The sequence below is a fragment of the Macrobrachium nipponense genome, chromosome 2 (genome assembly GCF_015104395.2).
Source record: "Macrobrachium nipponense isolate FS-2020 chromosome 2, ASM1510439v2, whole genome shotgun sequence".
In the NCBI taxonomy this organism is placed as follows: domain Eukaryota; kingdom Metazoa; phylum Arthropoda; class Malacostraca; order Decapoda; family Palaemonidae; genus Macrobrachium; species Macrobrachium nipponense.
The window spans coordinates 133,774,691-133,792,344 of NC_087201.1; the positions used below are offsets into that span (position 1 = coordinate 133,774,691).

The window sequence follows — 17,654 nt, forward strand, 5'->3', positions numbered from 1 at the left end:
AGCCTCTGAACCTAAAATTGAGGTGTGGTTATCTGGCATGCTGCAGGTGTCCGGTGCATCTGGTAGTGGAGCTGCGTCCAGGGGAGATACGGCTTTAGTAGATCTCGGCCCAATATCACCTGATAAACATCATGAAATTGGTCAACTACGCCCAGGCGGGCACAATGTGGTTTTCCTGGTCTCCTGGTCCAGAAAGGGCATTTCCACATTCAGAAGGACCGAAGGAACAGAATAGAGGTTACCGTCAATCCATTCAAACTGAATTTCTTTCTTCGTTCGTCTGGATTTTGGCAGCCCTAGGCAATGCCTTTCTGGAAATAAGGGAGACCTGGGCTTCGGTGTCGGCCATGACTTGTACCCACTGATAGGCCGTAGGAGACTGTTCATCAGGCAGGGCTACATGGTAGCCTTGAAGAAGTTCACCCTGGAAGCTCTCCTCCCAAGGTAGAGACCGACTTGGCACTGGTCGGAATCCACAGCATGCCCACGCACACAACAAGTGGTGCAGAACCTCCGCAACCACCTCTTACCGAGTCCAGCTCATGGTCTGGGCTTGGAAACTAGCAGAGAGATTGCGTCATCTAGGAGAGCTAGCTCATGCTTTCTCTCTTGGTCTCTTTCCTTTTCTCTCTGCTTCTCTTTCTTTTTCTCTCTGCTTCTGCGGCTTTCTCTCTGCTTCTGCGTTTCTTCCTTTCTGCTCGCTTTCCTTCCTTTCTCTGCGCGCAGCAGCCTGCTGCGTCTTTATCCACTGGTCAAGTGCTGGTCCAGTGTAACCAGCCTCCCTGCCCAGAGTTATGAGGGCTCTGAGCTTCTCTAGCTCTCTGGCAAAGAAGTCGCGGGAAGCAGGGAAGACATTTCCCTTAGGCTACAGTAGAGGCTCGGAAGAAAATGAAAATAATGGCCAGGAAAGGGTACTGAATGGAATAGGAGTGCCTACTGTGGAAAGTGGCACTCACTTGGAAATGGGTTCTGCAATGTGGTAATGAAAAGTGAAAGGACTGGGTGCTCGGTGGCACTTTGTGAATGGCACCTTCTGCTGAGGTGAAAAAATCGAATGAAGTGTGCTGTGTACGTCACACTTACGGGCGTTCCCAACTTGGGAGACGTTGGAATGGGCTACCTGTAGGTCCAATACAGGTGCACGGCACTTATGAGGAGGCGTTCCTTGGTTCAGTGATCCAAAATGGCGGATACTCTATAATGAATGAGCGTTCCGTAGGACGGACACGCAGGTATAGGGCTACCTGTACGTCTGTACAGGTGCGCGGCACTTATGAGGAGGCGTTCCTTGGGCAGCACTAGTAGTGCTGGTATTGTGGCACTTCGGGAGGCGTTCCCTTGATTGGTCCGAAGGATCACTGACCCTTGTACACGGACATTAATGAATTGGGCGTTCCGTAAGGACGGACACGCAGGTTTGTCAGCACTTAGGGCTGGTATTGCGGCACTTCTGGGAGGCGTTCCCTTGTTGAGTGTTCCGAAGGATCACTGACCCTTGTACACGGACACACTAATTATTTGGGCGTTCCGTAAGGACGGACACGCAGGTTTAATGGCTACCTGTACGGCCTGTACAGGTGCAATGGCACTTATGAGGAGGCGTTCCTTGGAGCACTGGTATCGTGCTGGTATGTCCCGTCGGACGACACTAGATGCAGTATACTTAAATATACTGAAGTGAAATGGCACTGCTCATGGCAGAGTGTAATAGTGGAGGAGAGAAAGTAAAAGGTGGGAGTACTTCAGCAGCCAGTCGATGGACAGTGTCAAGAATTAGTGGCCCTGTGAAATGGTAAGACCTGACGTGCACTGGTGGTGGCCAGTCCTAAACTGGTAACGACTTCCCTGTCTGGAAGTAATGAATTTGCGTGGCACACTGTGCGAATTGTGCTTGCGGTATACGCAAGTCTTTCGTGATAAAGAAAATGGAAAGACCACTCGGGCAACGACAGGTAATGGAAATTTTAGGAATGCTCAGTCCCTCGCTGAAGTACTCGATAAATGAAATAAATAAATGCTTGCAAACTGCAATGGACACATGCGCGTACGTATCACGCTGTGTAAATGAAAGACACAAGAGACTAAAATAATGTTAATTCGGCATGCTATAATTAATGGTAAGATGTAGTACTCTTGGCTTCGTGAATACTGGGTTCTGGTTTTCTCTCTCTCTCTCTCTCTCTCTCTCGGAGAGGGTGAAAAATGATATATGAATGAACTCCCTTATATTTGAATTGAACTACTAATGTTCGTTTAATATGACGCAACTTGCGTTAAATGATTTACTTACGTTAACGTTTTTAATGAAAGAATTGCTTTTGGATAACGTTTTATGAAAATGATAACGCGCTCGTCGTGAACGATGTTTACGTTAATGTTAGCGGCTTGCGCTTATGAAATGATTTGCGTTTCAATATGAATTTTACAAAGACGCGTTTTACGTTAACAATTCTTGTGATTTACTCTACTTGAGATTTACGTTAACTTTATGTAAGATTACTAGGTCCCCGTGAACAGTGAAATGACGGTAAGGATTTTAAAACGATGTTAGCAAACAATTGTAAATGAGGTTACGTTAAGTGCGAAGTGAAATGAAACTTCGCTCAGCGCGCGAGTGAGCGATGCGAGGTGAAACATGTGAGGAGAGCTGACCAGCGCGGGCGAATCAGCTGATTCTCTGTAAATGCGAAGGCAATTTACAACACAAATACTACTTTTCTTATTCAAGGCGAATTACGTTAATTTTTCTGGCAGGACGATAGATACTAGTACCAAGATCGATATATTTCGTTAAAACTTTGAGACTTACGTTACTTTGCTTAAAATTGTTTTTACATAATGTTGAAAGAGGAAACAAACATGGCTGCCGCTGTGAATGAGACGAAGGTTGGTTGAGAACGCGCAGGCGCAGGAGAGAGCGCGAAGCTGAATTAGCCGAGAGGTAAGCGGTTACTCAACACTTGGAATGAAAACTAAGCTAAAAATAAAAGAATAACCTAACATATCACAGACAAAAGAATTGTACACGTTCTTTTGCCGTAAACTATTAGTAAAACCACTCCTAACTAGCTAGGCTTTCAAACACAGCAATAAACCCTGGCAAAGCACTTCCTAGTTTTTGATCTGGTTCTTTCTGGCATCTATTCTACACACGTGCTCTGTCTCGTCCGACGAGGACAGCACAAAGTAATATGAAATCGGAATACCTTACCGTGAGTCAGTGTGTCTTCTTTCCCTGCAAGTGTGCTTGATTTAACGCTTTGTTAAAATAATTTACAGTTTACGTTTTACAACGGATAACGCGATTTACAAGCTTTTTTAAGCAGCTAGGTTCAATCCAGGCAAGATTCGCCAATGTTTACGTATATAGGGCCTTGAGAGAAGCTAGATACGTAAACGGAAGCAATTTAGGGATTTCAAGAGGGAATTGCTTGAACTTACCGTAAACTGATTATTATTGATTTCTTTCTTTAGAGGGAAGGTCGCCAGAAAACTCAGCTCGTTACTTTAAAACTATTATTTCACAAAAAGGCCCGTGCTGGCCTGGAGAAAAGTTTAAATGATATTGGCCCCCACGTTGGGGCTTATAGTCTCATTCATTCAAGCTGATTTTCATTCTCTTGGGTTAATAATGCACACTTGCGGCAGAGAGACGGCACGTGACTCATGGAATCTGGAAAAGAATCCCAGATAAACGAGATAAAAGGAAAAATGACTTCTTGCTTTGATTAATTAATTAATTCTCTAATACTGGGGAGAAGGAACTTTTAAGGTTTCACTGAAGTATGCAATGACTCCATTGGTCTGGGACGATCACACAAGGGGAAGCATGCGGCCATGAGGCAGTGAGAGGGAACAAAGGGATGAATTCCTTTTGTTGCTGGAAATTGATTGGGAGAATGAGGATCACAATGATAATAGGTTGGGGAGAGACTGGCAATATGCTGTTCCACAAGACGTACCTGGATGTCGTGTTCAGTGTGGACCTTTGAAGAAAATGTGGCTCTTTGTAGGAAAGTATGGGGGCCCTTTGTCTGAGGCCTGGGTCATCGGCGCGCCACTCACGCCCTGGGTAGGCCTAAAGGAAGGCAGGTAATTTGACCTCTGTCCGAGATCACGTCTCGCAGCCGACTGAGACAGAATTCAGTTGGGTTGTTTCTTGGGGGTTGGAGGTCAGCTTAACCCCCCACCCCCACGATCAAAGGCAAATCCTGGAAAACAAGCATACAGCCAGCAGAGGGGTCACAGGAAAGGAGCGCTTAAGGTATAGGTCTAAGAAGTACCAATCTGCCTACACCCTTCCTTTTGAGATACGTCCCTACAGCTGATAGAACTCTTTTCCCCCAACTGGGAACTTCCTATCTCTAGCTGGCGGGTTTTGGTTTCGTCCCGCGGTTACTAAAAATCAGCTGATAATTCTAAAGAAATGGCTGCCGTTTTCCAAATCAAATATTTTAGTTAATTGCGGGGTAGACGAACGATCTATAAACGCCAACAATATATCTATATACACATATACATACTTATACATACATATATATATATATATATATATATATATATATATATATATATATATATATATATATATATATATATATATATATATAAGTCCGGTTTTTTTTTTTTTTTTTTTTATCCCGGCAGACTCAGTTAATGGCGATCTGGTTTTATGGCTCTTGTCTAGTGCCATAAAATCGGCAATTTATGGCACCATAATGGAGTTGTTATGGTTATTGGCACCATAAGGTGTCGATAATAGTTATGGCACCTTAAGATACCTAACAAAGGCACCATTAACCAGATATGGGCGCCTTAAGTGCCATAAATCACCAAGTTTTGGCTAATGGTGGTTTTTGCTTATCAGCACCCGGCCGAGAACTGAACCCCCCCCGATAACCAAGGATGCCTGTATATATGAAAACGAGCAAAACATCAGTGAAACATTATTTCACTTATAGAATCCATTTGTACTGTACTTAGACTTGATGTAAAAACCACAGTTTCTCTCTCTCTCTCTCTCAAGCAGTATACATATTCTTCAATAAAAAAACACAGCTAAATATCAGTGAAACATTACAATGGTACCTCGACATACGAAAGTCCCAGCTTACAAAAAATTGAAGTTACGAAAGCAAATACAATGATTTTTTTTGCCTCCACATACAAAAATAATTCAGGTTACGAAAGGTTGTTGCTGTAAAGTCCCGAGATTCGCCCGGACCACCGAGAACAATTTTAAAACTCGCGCGCCGCCAACTCAGTAGACTCGCCACCATCCTCCCACTCTCCCATTGGTTCCTGATACTAGTCACTGCCATTAAATCCTGCTCTCCTATTGGTCAGCATCTCTCCCATCGTGCTCTACGTAAAGGCGTTCTTCTTCGGCCACTGCTTCGCACCAGCGTTATCGTACGCACGTGGAAGTCGTTTGTTCACATATACGATTTTGTTTGTTAATATAAATTCGTGTTAGTGACTTCGTTGTATTACTTTATTGTCTTGTTTGAGAACTTAATTAGTATACTACATAAGTTAATTACGTACAGTATAGTCATGGGTCTCAAGAAAGTTGCTGAAGTTCACGGAAAGAAGAGGATGCTTTCTATGGAGACAAAAATGGAGATTATCAAGACGTATGAAGCAGAAGGAAGCCATCAAAGCAGCTACACCTTCCAAGGGCATGACTATTTTTTCCAACAAGAGGAGCCACATGCACGGTGAGATGGAGAGGCTGCTTCTTGTATGGATAAAAGACAAAGAAAGCGCTGGCGATACGATAACCAAGATGGCAATCTCCCCCAAGGTCAGCACTGTTTTTGGCGATTTGATTGCCTGGGCCGAAGACGACGTATGTACGTACAGTATTTCTTGTATACCATGTACACTAATACACTTTATTTACAGGTATGTAGTACATATTAGTAGTATATGTAGTTTAAGTTAAGTATTGAATGGTCCAAATTGTTGTATTTCATTGTTTATTGGTCAATTTAGCTTTATTATAAAATTTACTGGGGTGTTTTTGTAGGGCTTGGAACGAATTAGGCAATTTACATGTAAAATGCGGTTCAAGATATGATGAACTCAGGTTATGAAGGCCGCCTCGAAATGGATTAATTTCGTATCCTGAGGTACCACTGTACGTATTTCACTTACAGAATCCATTTATACTATGCTTAGACTTGGATGTAAAAACCCCAGTTCTCTTTCTCTCTCTCTCATATTTTAATGCAAAAATACATTAATTATTATATTTTAATGAAAACACACAGTAATTAGCGAATACACATTGTTGCTCTAGGAAAAAAGTAAATTAGTGATAATTTTAGATATACTGCCCAAAGAAAAATTGGCAAATTAGTGAAAGTTCCCCGTGGAAAAGTGAATACATACTGTGCTCCATAAAAATCCATGACAAAGTGGACCACAGAAATGTAAAACATGTAAAACCAGAGGGCACTCTAAAAGTTTTTGTATATGCTTACCAAGAAATTACATAACTATTGGTTTCTACTTTTACAGCAGCTCAAAATTTTGAAATTTTGTAATTCTTGATATGTAGTGCTCTTATGTTTTGGGTGTAGGTAACTAGCCCCGCCCACTTTCAGGGAAGAATAGGTACAACAATGTTAAAAGGATCATTTGTTTGTGTCCTATGTCCATAAGATGGGAGGTGGAAGGGCTCCCATTATGTATTACCTGGTATGTTTACATAAAAATTTATTTTATTACAAAAATGTCATTTTTCTATACTAAGTAACTTACCAAGTACATAACTACGTACATAGCTGAATCCTACATCGACAGGAGTTGGGATATATATGGACATACACTATTCCAAAACACATTCTAAACAGAAAATAAATTTGAAACAGTGAGTTAGCTAGCACTGTATAATTCTTGTTGTAACCTCAATCAAAGCGAGGATACAGATACATAAAGAGACGTACTCCTATCCTTCGTTCCCCAGTACCATGCCAGCCACGGAGAATGGAGCTAACGTACTGCAATTGTTGTGGATCATATCTACATGCCATAGAAAATGTGTTGCAAACACTGACCTACATCTCCAATACATAGCCTATAGGATACAATTAAGTTGCGACTGCTCTTATTTCATGAGTGTTGACTTCCAGAACAAGGAAGACTTTTTCTTGAACTTTTGAGTGTGACTCTGTACTAATGACATCTTTTAAAAAGAAAGCCCAAGCATTCTTTGACAGGGCACACACTGGATTTTTAACAGAACATTGTAAGTTCTTAGAAGGGCCTCTGATTTTCTTTGTCCTTTCAATATAGTATAATGCAAAGTGCTCTGAAAGAACAGAGCGCTCTCTCCTGATCTACTGGACTCTGAATATCTGTTACCAAGGGGTTGCTGTTGATTTGTGTTCTTGTCTTTTACAATAGTATGTCAGTTGTAAATGTAATTTTGCAAAAAAAAGTGCAAAGAAATATTAGAAAACACATAATATAAAAAAGTTACTGAATCTTCATTCTCGGTAAATTTATGTAAATATTTTTCAACAAATATGATATGAATTTGTTACTGGTTTTATTTCTTATCTGTTTTGATATTGTGTGAGCTGTAATTATTATTTTACAAAATAATTTTATTTTAATAAATAAAATTATTTATTAAAAAACATATAAGTTGGTGAAATTTACAATTGTCTTGGAAAAGAGGCCCCACAAGGGGTTGTAAATAGCCATTTTCAACTGCTTGTGGAAGGTAGGGAAAATATTTTAAGATTATTTTTCTTTCACCATGTACATTTGCATATCTTCCTCTTTCCATTGATGTGTATTTTTGTAATTGGCTGACCTCAAAATTTACCTGACTTAAGGAGCTGCATATCAATATATTCTCCCGTCAAACTTCTCTCTCTCTCTCTCTCTCTCTCTCTCTCTCTCTCTCTCTCTCTCTCTCTCTCTCACACTGAGAGGAGAGAATTTTTTTATGGTACTCTCATACTATCTACTATATGTTTATTTATATTTTCAAATAATAATAATAATAATAATATAATATAATAATAATAATAATAATTAATAATAATAATAATAATAACAACAACAATAATAATAATAATAATAATAATAATAATATTAACTACAGGCCTATCACCTGCCTACTAATAATGTGGAAGTTACTAACAGGTATCATCAGTGAAAGGCTATACAGCTACCTAGAGGATACAAACACCATCCCCCACCAACAGAAAGGCTGGAGAAGGAAGTGTAGGGGCACAAAAGAGCAGCTCCTAATTGACAAAATGGTAATGAAGAACAGTAAGAGAAGGAAAACCAACCTGAGCATGGCATGGATAGACTATAAGAAAGCCTTCCACATGATACCACACACATGGCTAATAGAATGCCTGAAAATATATGGGGCAGAGGAAAACACCATCAACTTCCTCAAAAATACAATGCGCAACTGGAATACAATATACTTACAAGCTCTGGAATAAGACTAGCAGAGGTTAATATCAGGAGAGGGGTCTTCCAGGGTAACTCACTGTCCCCACTACTCTTCGTAGTAGCCATAATTCCCATGACAAAAGTACTGCAGAAGATGGATCTGGGTACCAACTCAAGAAAAGAGGCAACAGAATTAACCATCTGATGTTCATGGATGACATCAAGCTGTATGGTAAGAGCATCAAGGAAATAGATACCCTAATCCAGACTGTAAGGATTGTATCTGAGGACATCAGGATAGAGTTTGGAATAGAAAAATGTGACTTAGTCAACATACAAAAGGGCAAAGTAACAAGGACTGAAGGGATAAAGCTACCAGTTGGGAGCAACATCAAACACACAGATGAGACGGGATACAAATACCTGGGAATAAAGGAAGGAGGGGATATAAAACACCAAGAGATGAAGAACACGATCAGGAAAGAATATATGCAGAGACTCAAGGCGATACTCAAGTCAAAACTCAACGCCAGAAATATGATAAAAGCCATAAACACATGGGCAGTGCCAGTAATCGATACAGTGCAGGAATAGTGGAATGGACGAAGGCAGAACTTCGCACATAGACGAAAATAAACTAGTACATATGACAATAGACAAAGCACTCACCCCAAGAGCAAATACAGACAACTATACATAACACGAAGGAAGGAGGGGGGAGAGGGACTACTAAGCATAGAGGACTGCGTCAACACCGAGAACAGAGCACTGGGGCAATATCTGAAAACCATGTAAGAACGACTTGTCGGATAAAGAGTGCATGGAAGAAGGGACTGATAAAAGTAGAGGAAGACCCAGAAATATACAGAGACAGGAGAATGACAAACAGAACAGAGGACTGGCACAACAAACCAATGCACGGAGAATACATGAGACAGACTAAAGAACTAGCCAGCGATGACACATGGCAATGGTTACAGAGGGGAGACCTCAAGAAGGAAACTGAAGGAATAATAACAGTGGCACAAGATCAGGCCCTAAGAACCAGATATATCCAAAGAACGATAGATGGAAATAACATCTCTCCCATATGTAGGAAGTGCAATACGAAAAATGAGACCATAAACCACATAGCAAGCGAATGTCCAGCAATTGCACAGAACCAGTACAAAAAGAGGCATGATTCAGTGGCAAAACCCTCCACTGGAGCCTGTGCAAGAAACACCATCTACCTTGCAGTAATAAGTGGTACGAGCACCAACCTGAGGGAGTGATAGAAAACGATCAGGCAAAGATCCTCTGGGACTATGGTATCAGAACAGATAGGATGATACGTGCAAATAGACCAGACGTGACGTTGATTGACAAAATCAAGAAGAAAGTATCACTCATTGACGTCGCAATACCATGGGACACTAGAGTTGAAGAGAAAGAAAGGGAAAAAATGGATAAGTATCAAGACCTGAAAATAGAAATAAGTAAGGATATGGATATGCCAGTGGAAATTGTACCCATAATCATAGGAACACTAGGCACGATCCCAAGATCCCTGAAAAGGAATCTGGAAAAACTAGAGGCTGAAGTAGCTCCAGGACTCATGCAGAAGAGTGTGATCCTAGAAACAGCACACATAGTAAGAAGAGTGATAGACTCCTAAGGAGGCAGGATGCAACCTGGAACCCCACACTATAAATACCACCCAGTCGAATTGGAGGACTGTGATAAACAAAAAACAAAAAAATAATAATAATAATAATATAACATAGGCACTAAGACACTTCCTTAGAACTTTTCAGGACAGAAACTTGGCGATCAGTCACCTGACAGGGCCTTTCCCAAAAATCACAAGAGGGGTGAGGACTAAGATCCCACTCTTTAACTCACTTTCGTAAAGGTGGTGAATTTTCTTCCACCAAAGAGCCTGGCTTTTCAGAGGCCCGGAAACACTCGAAAAACTTCGCTTATGGCCTTTGTGCACACCAGCGTCCAATTCACTCAACAACAGAGCATGGAAATCCGCAGGGACACCTTTGTAATGGCTGTCCAACAAGTCCTGGGAACACTCTACAGGAAACTCGTTTGAGGAAACGACTGTCCGTGGGCAAACCCCACCGATCTACCTTGGACTGCCAGCTTGGTTCCTCCCAGATGCAGGGAAGTTTAGCAGGCACCTCCACTGCACTATCATTGGTGCCAATATGAATAACTTTGTCCATCAGGACCTTCACTAAATTCCAAATTTGGGCAACCATGTTCACAAGTAGACCAATTTTCTGGTCTATCCACACTTCGAGACTGGCTATGGCACTGGGTTTGGAAGGAGAGGAGCCAGGAATCAGTGTAGAAGGGAAAGTCGGAGGGCTTGTTATAGGAGAAAAGGCAATCAAATTTGTAGAAGAAACAGATAAATTGGCATCAATAGGAAAATTAACCTGACCAGAAGCCCTAGCCTCGGCTCTTGCAACAGCCTTCCTATTTCCTGTCACACTGAAGTTTGGCTAGATAAGCTTCTAAAAACTTGCCATTTTCCTTTGTCCCAGTCTTTACACTCATCACTGGAAAGAGTTAAAGAACAAATTTGCCCCTACAATTGCAACACATAGAATGATTGTCATATTTACGTGAAGTCAGTCTTGTTTTGCAGCCTTTGCTGCAAAATCTAACCCTAAATGCCCTAGAGTCTGACATAATTCTAAATCCAGAAGTCAAAATCAGTGAATCAGCCAAAATCAGCTAAGCTAATATAATTAGCACCACCAAAATTAAAGAATACCAAACCATCCGGTGACCCGGAAGTCCAAGTTGCTCAACAACTTGGTTACATTGTTGACCGGCAGAAACGAATTGATCCCACAAGCGGGTGGGGCTAGTTACCTAAACCCAAAACAAATTTCAAAATTTCAAGCTGCCGTTCAAGTAGAAATTAATAGCTATGTAATTACTTGGTAATTTAATGTGAAATAACCCTATACAATAACCCTATATTCTTATAGTAATTTTTCAGTATTAAACAATACTGAAAAACTACTATAAGAATACAAACACACACACTACCTTCTTATAACATATACAACCAAAATGCCCTATAAAATTCAGTTAACTAGAGTCCAGTAAACTGAAAACCTTATGATTTTGAATTCTAAACCCAGATGTGGCATGTAAACATCCTTAAAAGTTAATTCACACACTTGTGTACTAATGAATACAAAGATGGAAACCAAATAATGCAGCACATTACCTCCTGTTTCTCCAATTTGTTCTGATCATCTATTCTGGTAATAATTTCAGTCATATTTGTCTCCAGTACCATACCACCCATAACTAATTCATTCAGTATATAATGAACCTGAAAACAAAGAATGGAAAGCAAACTCAGAATTTAAAAAATTTAGAAATCAGAAAGGTTTACAAGAGTACATACCTTATATATATATATATATATATATATATATATATATATATATATATATATATATATATATATATATAAATAAATAAATAAATAAATATAAATATATATATATATATATATATATATATATATATATATATATATATATATATTTATGTATAGATACAGCCCTCAGTTAAGATACAGCTCAGTTAATATGCAGGGGGGGGGGGGGGGTCAACAGTGCTAACTGAAAATCAGCAATAACAGCATTAAAAACCCAATCCTACTTAATGGTCGCCTCTAACTGAATATCAGCAGCGTTAAACCATGGATTGGCGCTGCTGTTAACTAAGAAATTGATGCTGTTAACTATATATATACATATACATATACATACATATATATATATATATATATATATATATATATATATATATATATATATATATATATATATATATACACACACACACACACACACACACACATATATATAGAGATAAATGCCACAAAGGAAAAATAAACGAAGGAGTCTGCGAGATCTTTCGGCTGACAAGCCCTTTACTGAAGCAGCTACTGACAAAAACTACGAGGAAAGACAATACAAGAAGGTTCGTATAACTGACAGATAGGGATTATAAAAGGATTAGTGCCTAGAATCCGACAACACCTGGAAGATAAGAAACCTTCCCAAACAAGCATAAACAAAGGGTGCAATTAAAGGTTTAAGACAATCATCTTAGATACAATCTAAGATGATTGTCTTAAACCTTTAACCCTCTTAAGCCGGAGCCCTAAAAATCAAAACGTCTCCCGTATGCCGGGCCTGGTTTGGAGTGAGCGCGGAAGTGGAAAAAATAATTTTTTCAAAAAATTACAGCGCGCGTACTTTTGAAGATTAAGAGTTCATTTTTGGCTCCTTTTTTTTGTCATTGCCTGAAGTTTAGAATGCAACCATCAGAAATGAAAAATAATAATCATTATCATATGTAAATAATGCGATATATGGTAGCGAAAAAAAAAAACAAAAAAAAAAATTCATACATAATTGTATTCAAATCACGCTGTGCAGAAAACGGCCAAAGCTAACCAGTTACTTTTTTTTGCGTTGTATTGTACACTAAATTGCAATCATTTTGATATATAATACATTGTAAACAATAAAAGTACACCGGGAAAAATATTATCACAAAATGATGTACGAATTCGTAACGCGGCGGACGCAAAAAAATATTTTTTCAAAAATTCACCGTAATTCTAATAATGTTCTAGAGACTTCCAATTTGTTTCAAAATTAAGACAAATGATTGAATATTACGATACTGTAAAGAGTTTTAGATTAGAATTGCAGATTTCGACCATTTCGGACGAGTTAAATTTGACCGAATGTCGAAATTTTAATATATATATTTTTTCATATGCACATATTTCGAAGATGGAAAAAGCTACAACCTTCAATTATTTTTTATTGGTATTCTTCATGAATTTGCGCACATTTTGATATATGAAACTCTATAAAAAGGCTAATATGAAAAGAGACAAATATTAGGATAATGCCATGTACGTATTTCGGAGACTTGCGGCCGCGAATCGGCGCGCGAGTGAAGGTAAATATATTTTTTCAAAAATTCACCATAAATCACAATATTGTTTTAGAGACTTCAAATTTGTTTCAAAATGAAGAAACATGACGGAATATTACTAGGTCCGTAAGAGTTTTTAGCTTACAATTGCGTTTTTCAACTATTTTGGTAGAGGTCAAATTTGACCGAACGTGGTTTTTTTTCTATTTATCGTGATTTATATGCAAATATTTCGAAAAAAGAGAAAAGCTACAACCTTCAATCATTTTTAGTTTGTATTTTACATGAAATTGCGCACATTTTGTTCATTATAAAAAATAAAACTTTTAATGAAAACAGCTAATTTTAAATGGTGCAAACATTTCGACATCGCACAAAAAATTCTGATTTTTTCGGAAGAGTTACCCGCGCGAGACGTAATTTTTTTTTTCTTCATAAATTCACCATAAATCAAAATATTGTGCTAGAGACTTCCAAGTCGTTGCAAAATGAAGGTAAATTTGATTGAATATTACTAGAATATAAGAGTTTTAGCTTACAATTGCGTTTTTTTGCGACCATTTCGGTAGAGTCAAAGCTGACCGAAAGTTGAAATTTTTGCACTTAACGTTATTTTAGAAATATTTCAAACTGATAAAAGCTACAACCATGGGTTTGTCTTTTGTTGTATTGTGCATGAAATTTCGCACATTTCCATATATAAAACTTTATGTAACGGCAAATTTAAAAGGGTGCAACATTCGGACAATCGCACGAAAAAATTTAATCGGAAGTTATCGCCACGAACGTAAGGAAAAGTTTTTTCATAAATTCACCATAAATCGAAATATTGTGCTAGAGACGTCCAATTTGTTGCAAAATGAAGGCAAATGATTGAATATTACTATAATATAAGAATTTTAGCTTACAATTGCGTTTTCTCGACCATTTCTGTAGAGTCAAAGTTGAACCGAAGGTTGAAATTTTTGCACTTATCGTTATTTATATGAAAATATTTCAAAATTGATAAAAGCTACAATCATGAGTATTTTTTAGTTTGTATTTTGCATGAAATTGCGCACATTTTCATATATAATACTTCATGTAAGGATAATTTAAATGGTGCAATAATTATGTCAAAGTGACGAAATAATTTCCGAGATGTGTCACTGATACTTTTTAGTGCGATAAGAAAGAAATTCGCGCTGCGCGCGCCTGCGTAGCGATTGTAACAAAACAACGCCTTGATCGTGAACTCCCAGCATCCCCCAAGGCGCGTGATACAAAAGTTTTTGCGGCTGGTAGGCCTATAAGTATTTTTCCGCGAATTTTTAAAAAACTTTTTGAGCCGACGTATGATACGTCCAATCGGCATACGGGAGACATTTTGACTCGACGTTTCATACGTCCAATCGGCGTAAGAGGGTTAATTGCACCCTTTGTTTATGCTTGTTTGGGAAGGTTTCTTATCTTCCAGGTGTGTCGGATTCTAGGCACTAATCCTTTTATAATCCCTATCTGTCAGTTATACGAACCTTCTTGTATTGTCTTTCCTCGTATTTTTGTCAGTAGCTGCTTCAGTAAAGGCTTGTCAGCCGAAAGATCTCGCAGACTCCTTCGTTTATTTTTCCTTCGTGGCATTTATCTTTATTTATGGATTTATCACGTTCCTAACTTTCGTGATTCTGTTATACACACACATATATATATATATATATATATATATATATATATATATATATATATATATATATATAATAGTATATATATATATATATATATATATATATATATATATATATATATATATATATATATATATATATAGTATACACACAACACACACACATATATATAATATATATATATATATATATATATATATATATTATATAATATATATATATATATATATAATATATAGATCTATATATAATATATATATATATATACACACACAGACATACATACATATACATATATTGAATGCTCATATCCCAAGATGTTTTTCTGCTTACATGTTCATATTATATTTACTAATCTTACTTAATACATTAAAACTTAAAAATCTGATGATTAATATAATTAACCCTTAAACGCCGAATGGACATATTAAACGTCGAGTCAAAATCTCCCCAGATTTCCGAATGGACGTACCATACGTCGGCTCAAAAAAGTTTTTTTAAAAATTTGCGGAAAAATACTTATAGGCCTACCAGCCAAAAACTTTTGTATCACGCGCCTTGGGGGATGCTGGGAGTTCACGGATCAAGGCGTTGTTTTGTTTACAATCGTTACGCATTTGCGCAAGCGCGAATTTCTTTCTTATCACACTAAAAAGTATCAGTGACAAATCTCAAAAATTATTTCGTCACTTTGACATAATTTTTGCACCGTTTTAAATTATCCGTTACATGAAGTATTATATATGAAAATGTGCGCAATTTCATTTAGAATACAACAAAAAAAAATACTCATGATTGTAGCTTTTATCAGTTTGAATATTTCCATATAAATTACGATAAGTGCCAAAATTTCAACCTTCGGTCACTTTGACTCTAACCCGAAATGGTCGAAAACGCCATTGTAAGCTAAAAACGCTTATATTGTAGTAATATTCAACTATTTTACCTTAATTTTGCAACAAATTGGAAGTCTCTAGCACAATATTTCGATTTATGGTGAATTTATGAAAAAACTTTTTCCTTACGTCCGCACGGTAACTCTTCTGAAAAAAATCATACATGCGATTGTGGTAATGTTTGCACCATTTTAAAATTAGCCATTACATAAAGTTTTATATATAGAAATGTGCGCAATTTCATGCACAATACAACTAAAAACAACCCATGGTTGTAGCTTTTATCAGTTTTGAAATATTTTCATATAAAAAATGATTGTGACAAATTTTCAACCTTCGGTCAATTTTGACTCTACCGAAATGGTCGAAAATGCAATTGTAAGCCAAAACTCTTATATTTTTAGTAATATTCAATCATTTACCTTCATTTTGTAACAAATTGGAAGTCTCTAGCACAATATTTCTATTTATGGTGAATTTATGAAAAAAATAACATTTTCCTTACGTCCGTGCGGTAACTCTTCCGAAAAAATCATACGTGCGATTGTGGTAATGTTTGCACCATTTAAATTAGCCGTTACATAAACGTTTTTTATATATGAAAATGTGCGCAATTTCATGTAGAATACAACGAAAAATAATTGAAGGTTGTAGCTTTTCTCATTTTCAAAATATTTGCATATAAATCACGATAAATAAAAAAAAACCACGTTCGGTCAACTTTGACTCTACCGAAATGGTAGAAAAACGCAATTGTAAGCTAAAACTCTTATATTTTAGTAATATTCAATTATTTACCTTCATTTTGCAACAAATTTGAAGTCTCTAGCACAATATTTCGATTTATGGTGAATTTATGAAAAAAACTTTCCTTCCCTCCGCGCGCGGATTCTCCCCGCCATAAATCTCCGAATTGCGTACATCGAATTCTCGGAAAATTTGCTCTGTTTCATATTAGGCATTTCATAGAGTTTTATATATGAAAATGTGCGCAATTTCATGTAAAATAAGAGGAAAAATATTTGAAGGTTGTAGCTTTTCTCATTTTCGAAATATTTGCATATAAATCACAGTAAATAGAAAAAAAACCACGTTCGGTCAACTTTGACTCTACCGAAATGGTCGAAAAACGCAATTGTAAGCTAAAACTCTTACAGTATCGTAATATTCAATCATTTGTATTCATTTTGAAACAAATTGGAAGTCTCTAGAACAATATTTAGATTTATGGTGAATTTTTAAAAAAAACAATTTTTTACGTCTGTGCCTTACGAATTCGTACATAATTTTGTGATAATATTTTTCTGGTGTTACTTTTATTGTTTTACAATGTATTATATATCAAAATGATTGCAATTTAGTGTAAATACAACGAAAAAAAAGAAACTCGTTTAGCTTTTACCGTTTTTTTGCACAGCGTGATTTTAATACAATTATGTATGAATTTTTTTTTTTCGCTACCATACAGTATATCGCATTATTTACATATGATAATGATATTATTTTTCATTTCTGATGATTGCATACTAAATTTCAGGCAATGACAAAAAAAGGAGCCAAAAATGAACTCTTAATCTTCAAAACTAAGCGCGCTGTGATTTTTTGAAAAAATTATTTTTTCCGCTTCCGCGCTCACTCAAAACCGGCTCCGGAATTCGGGGGAGTTTTTTATTTTTACCGCTTCGGCGTT

General features: G+C 37.3%; 1 protein-coding gene across 2 annotated transcripts in view; it reads right to left on the bottom strand.

The window, feature by feature from the left end:
• The window catches only part of LOC135221004 (AP-3 complex subunit sigma-1-like), a 100,915-nt gene that overhangs the window by 31,066 nt on the left and 52,195 nt on the right, over positions 1-17,654 (bottom strand). For both annotated transcript variants that reach the window (XM_064258719.1, XM_064258720.1), the window contains exon 4: positions 11,666-11,773. In XM_064258719.1, coding sequence (XP_064114789.1) covers positions 11,666-11,773 — 108 coding nt within the window. The remainder of the gene's footprint in view (positions 1-11,665; positions 11,774-17,654) is intronic.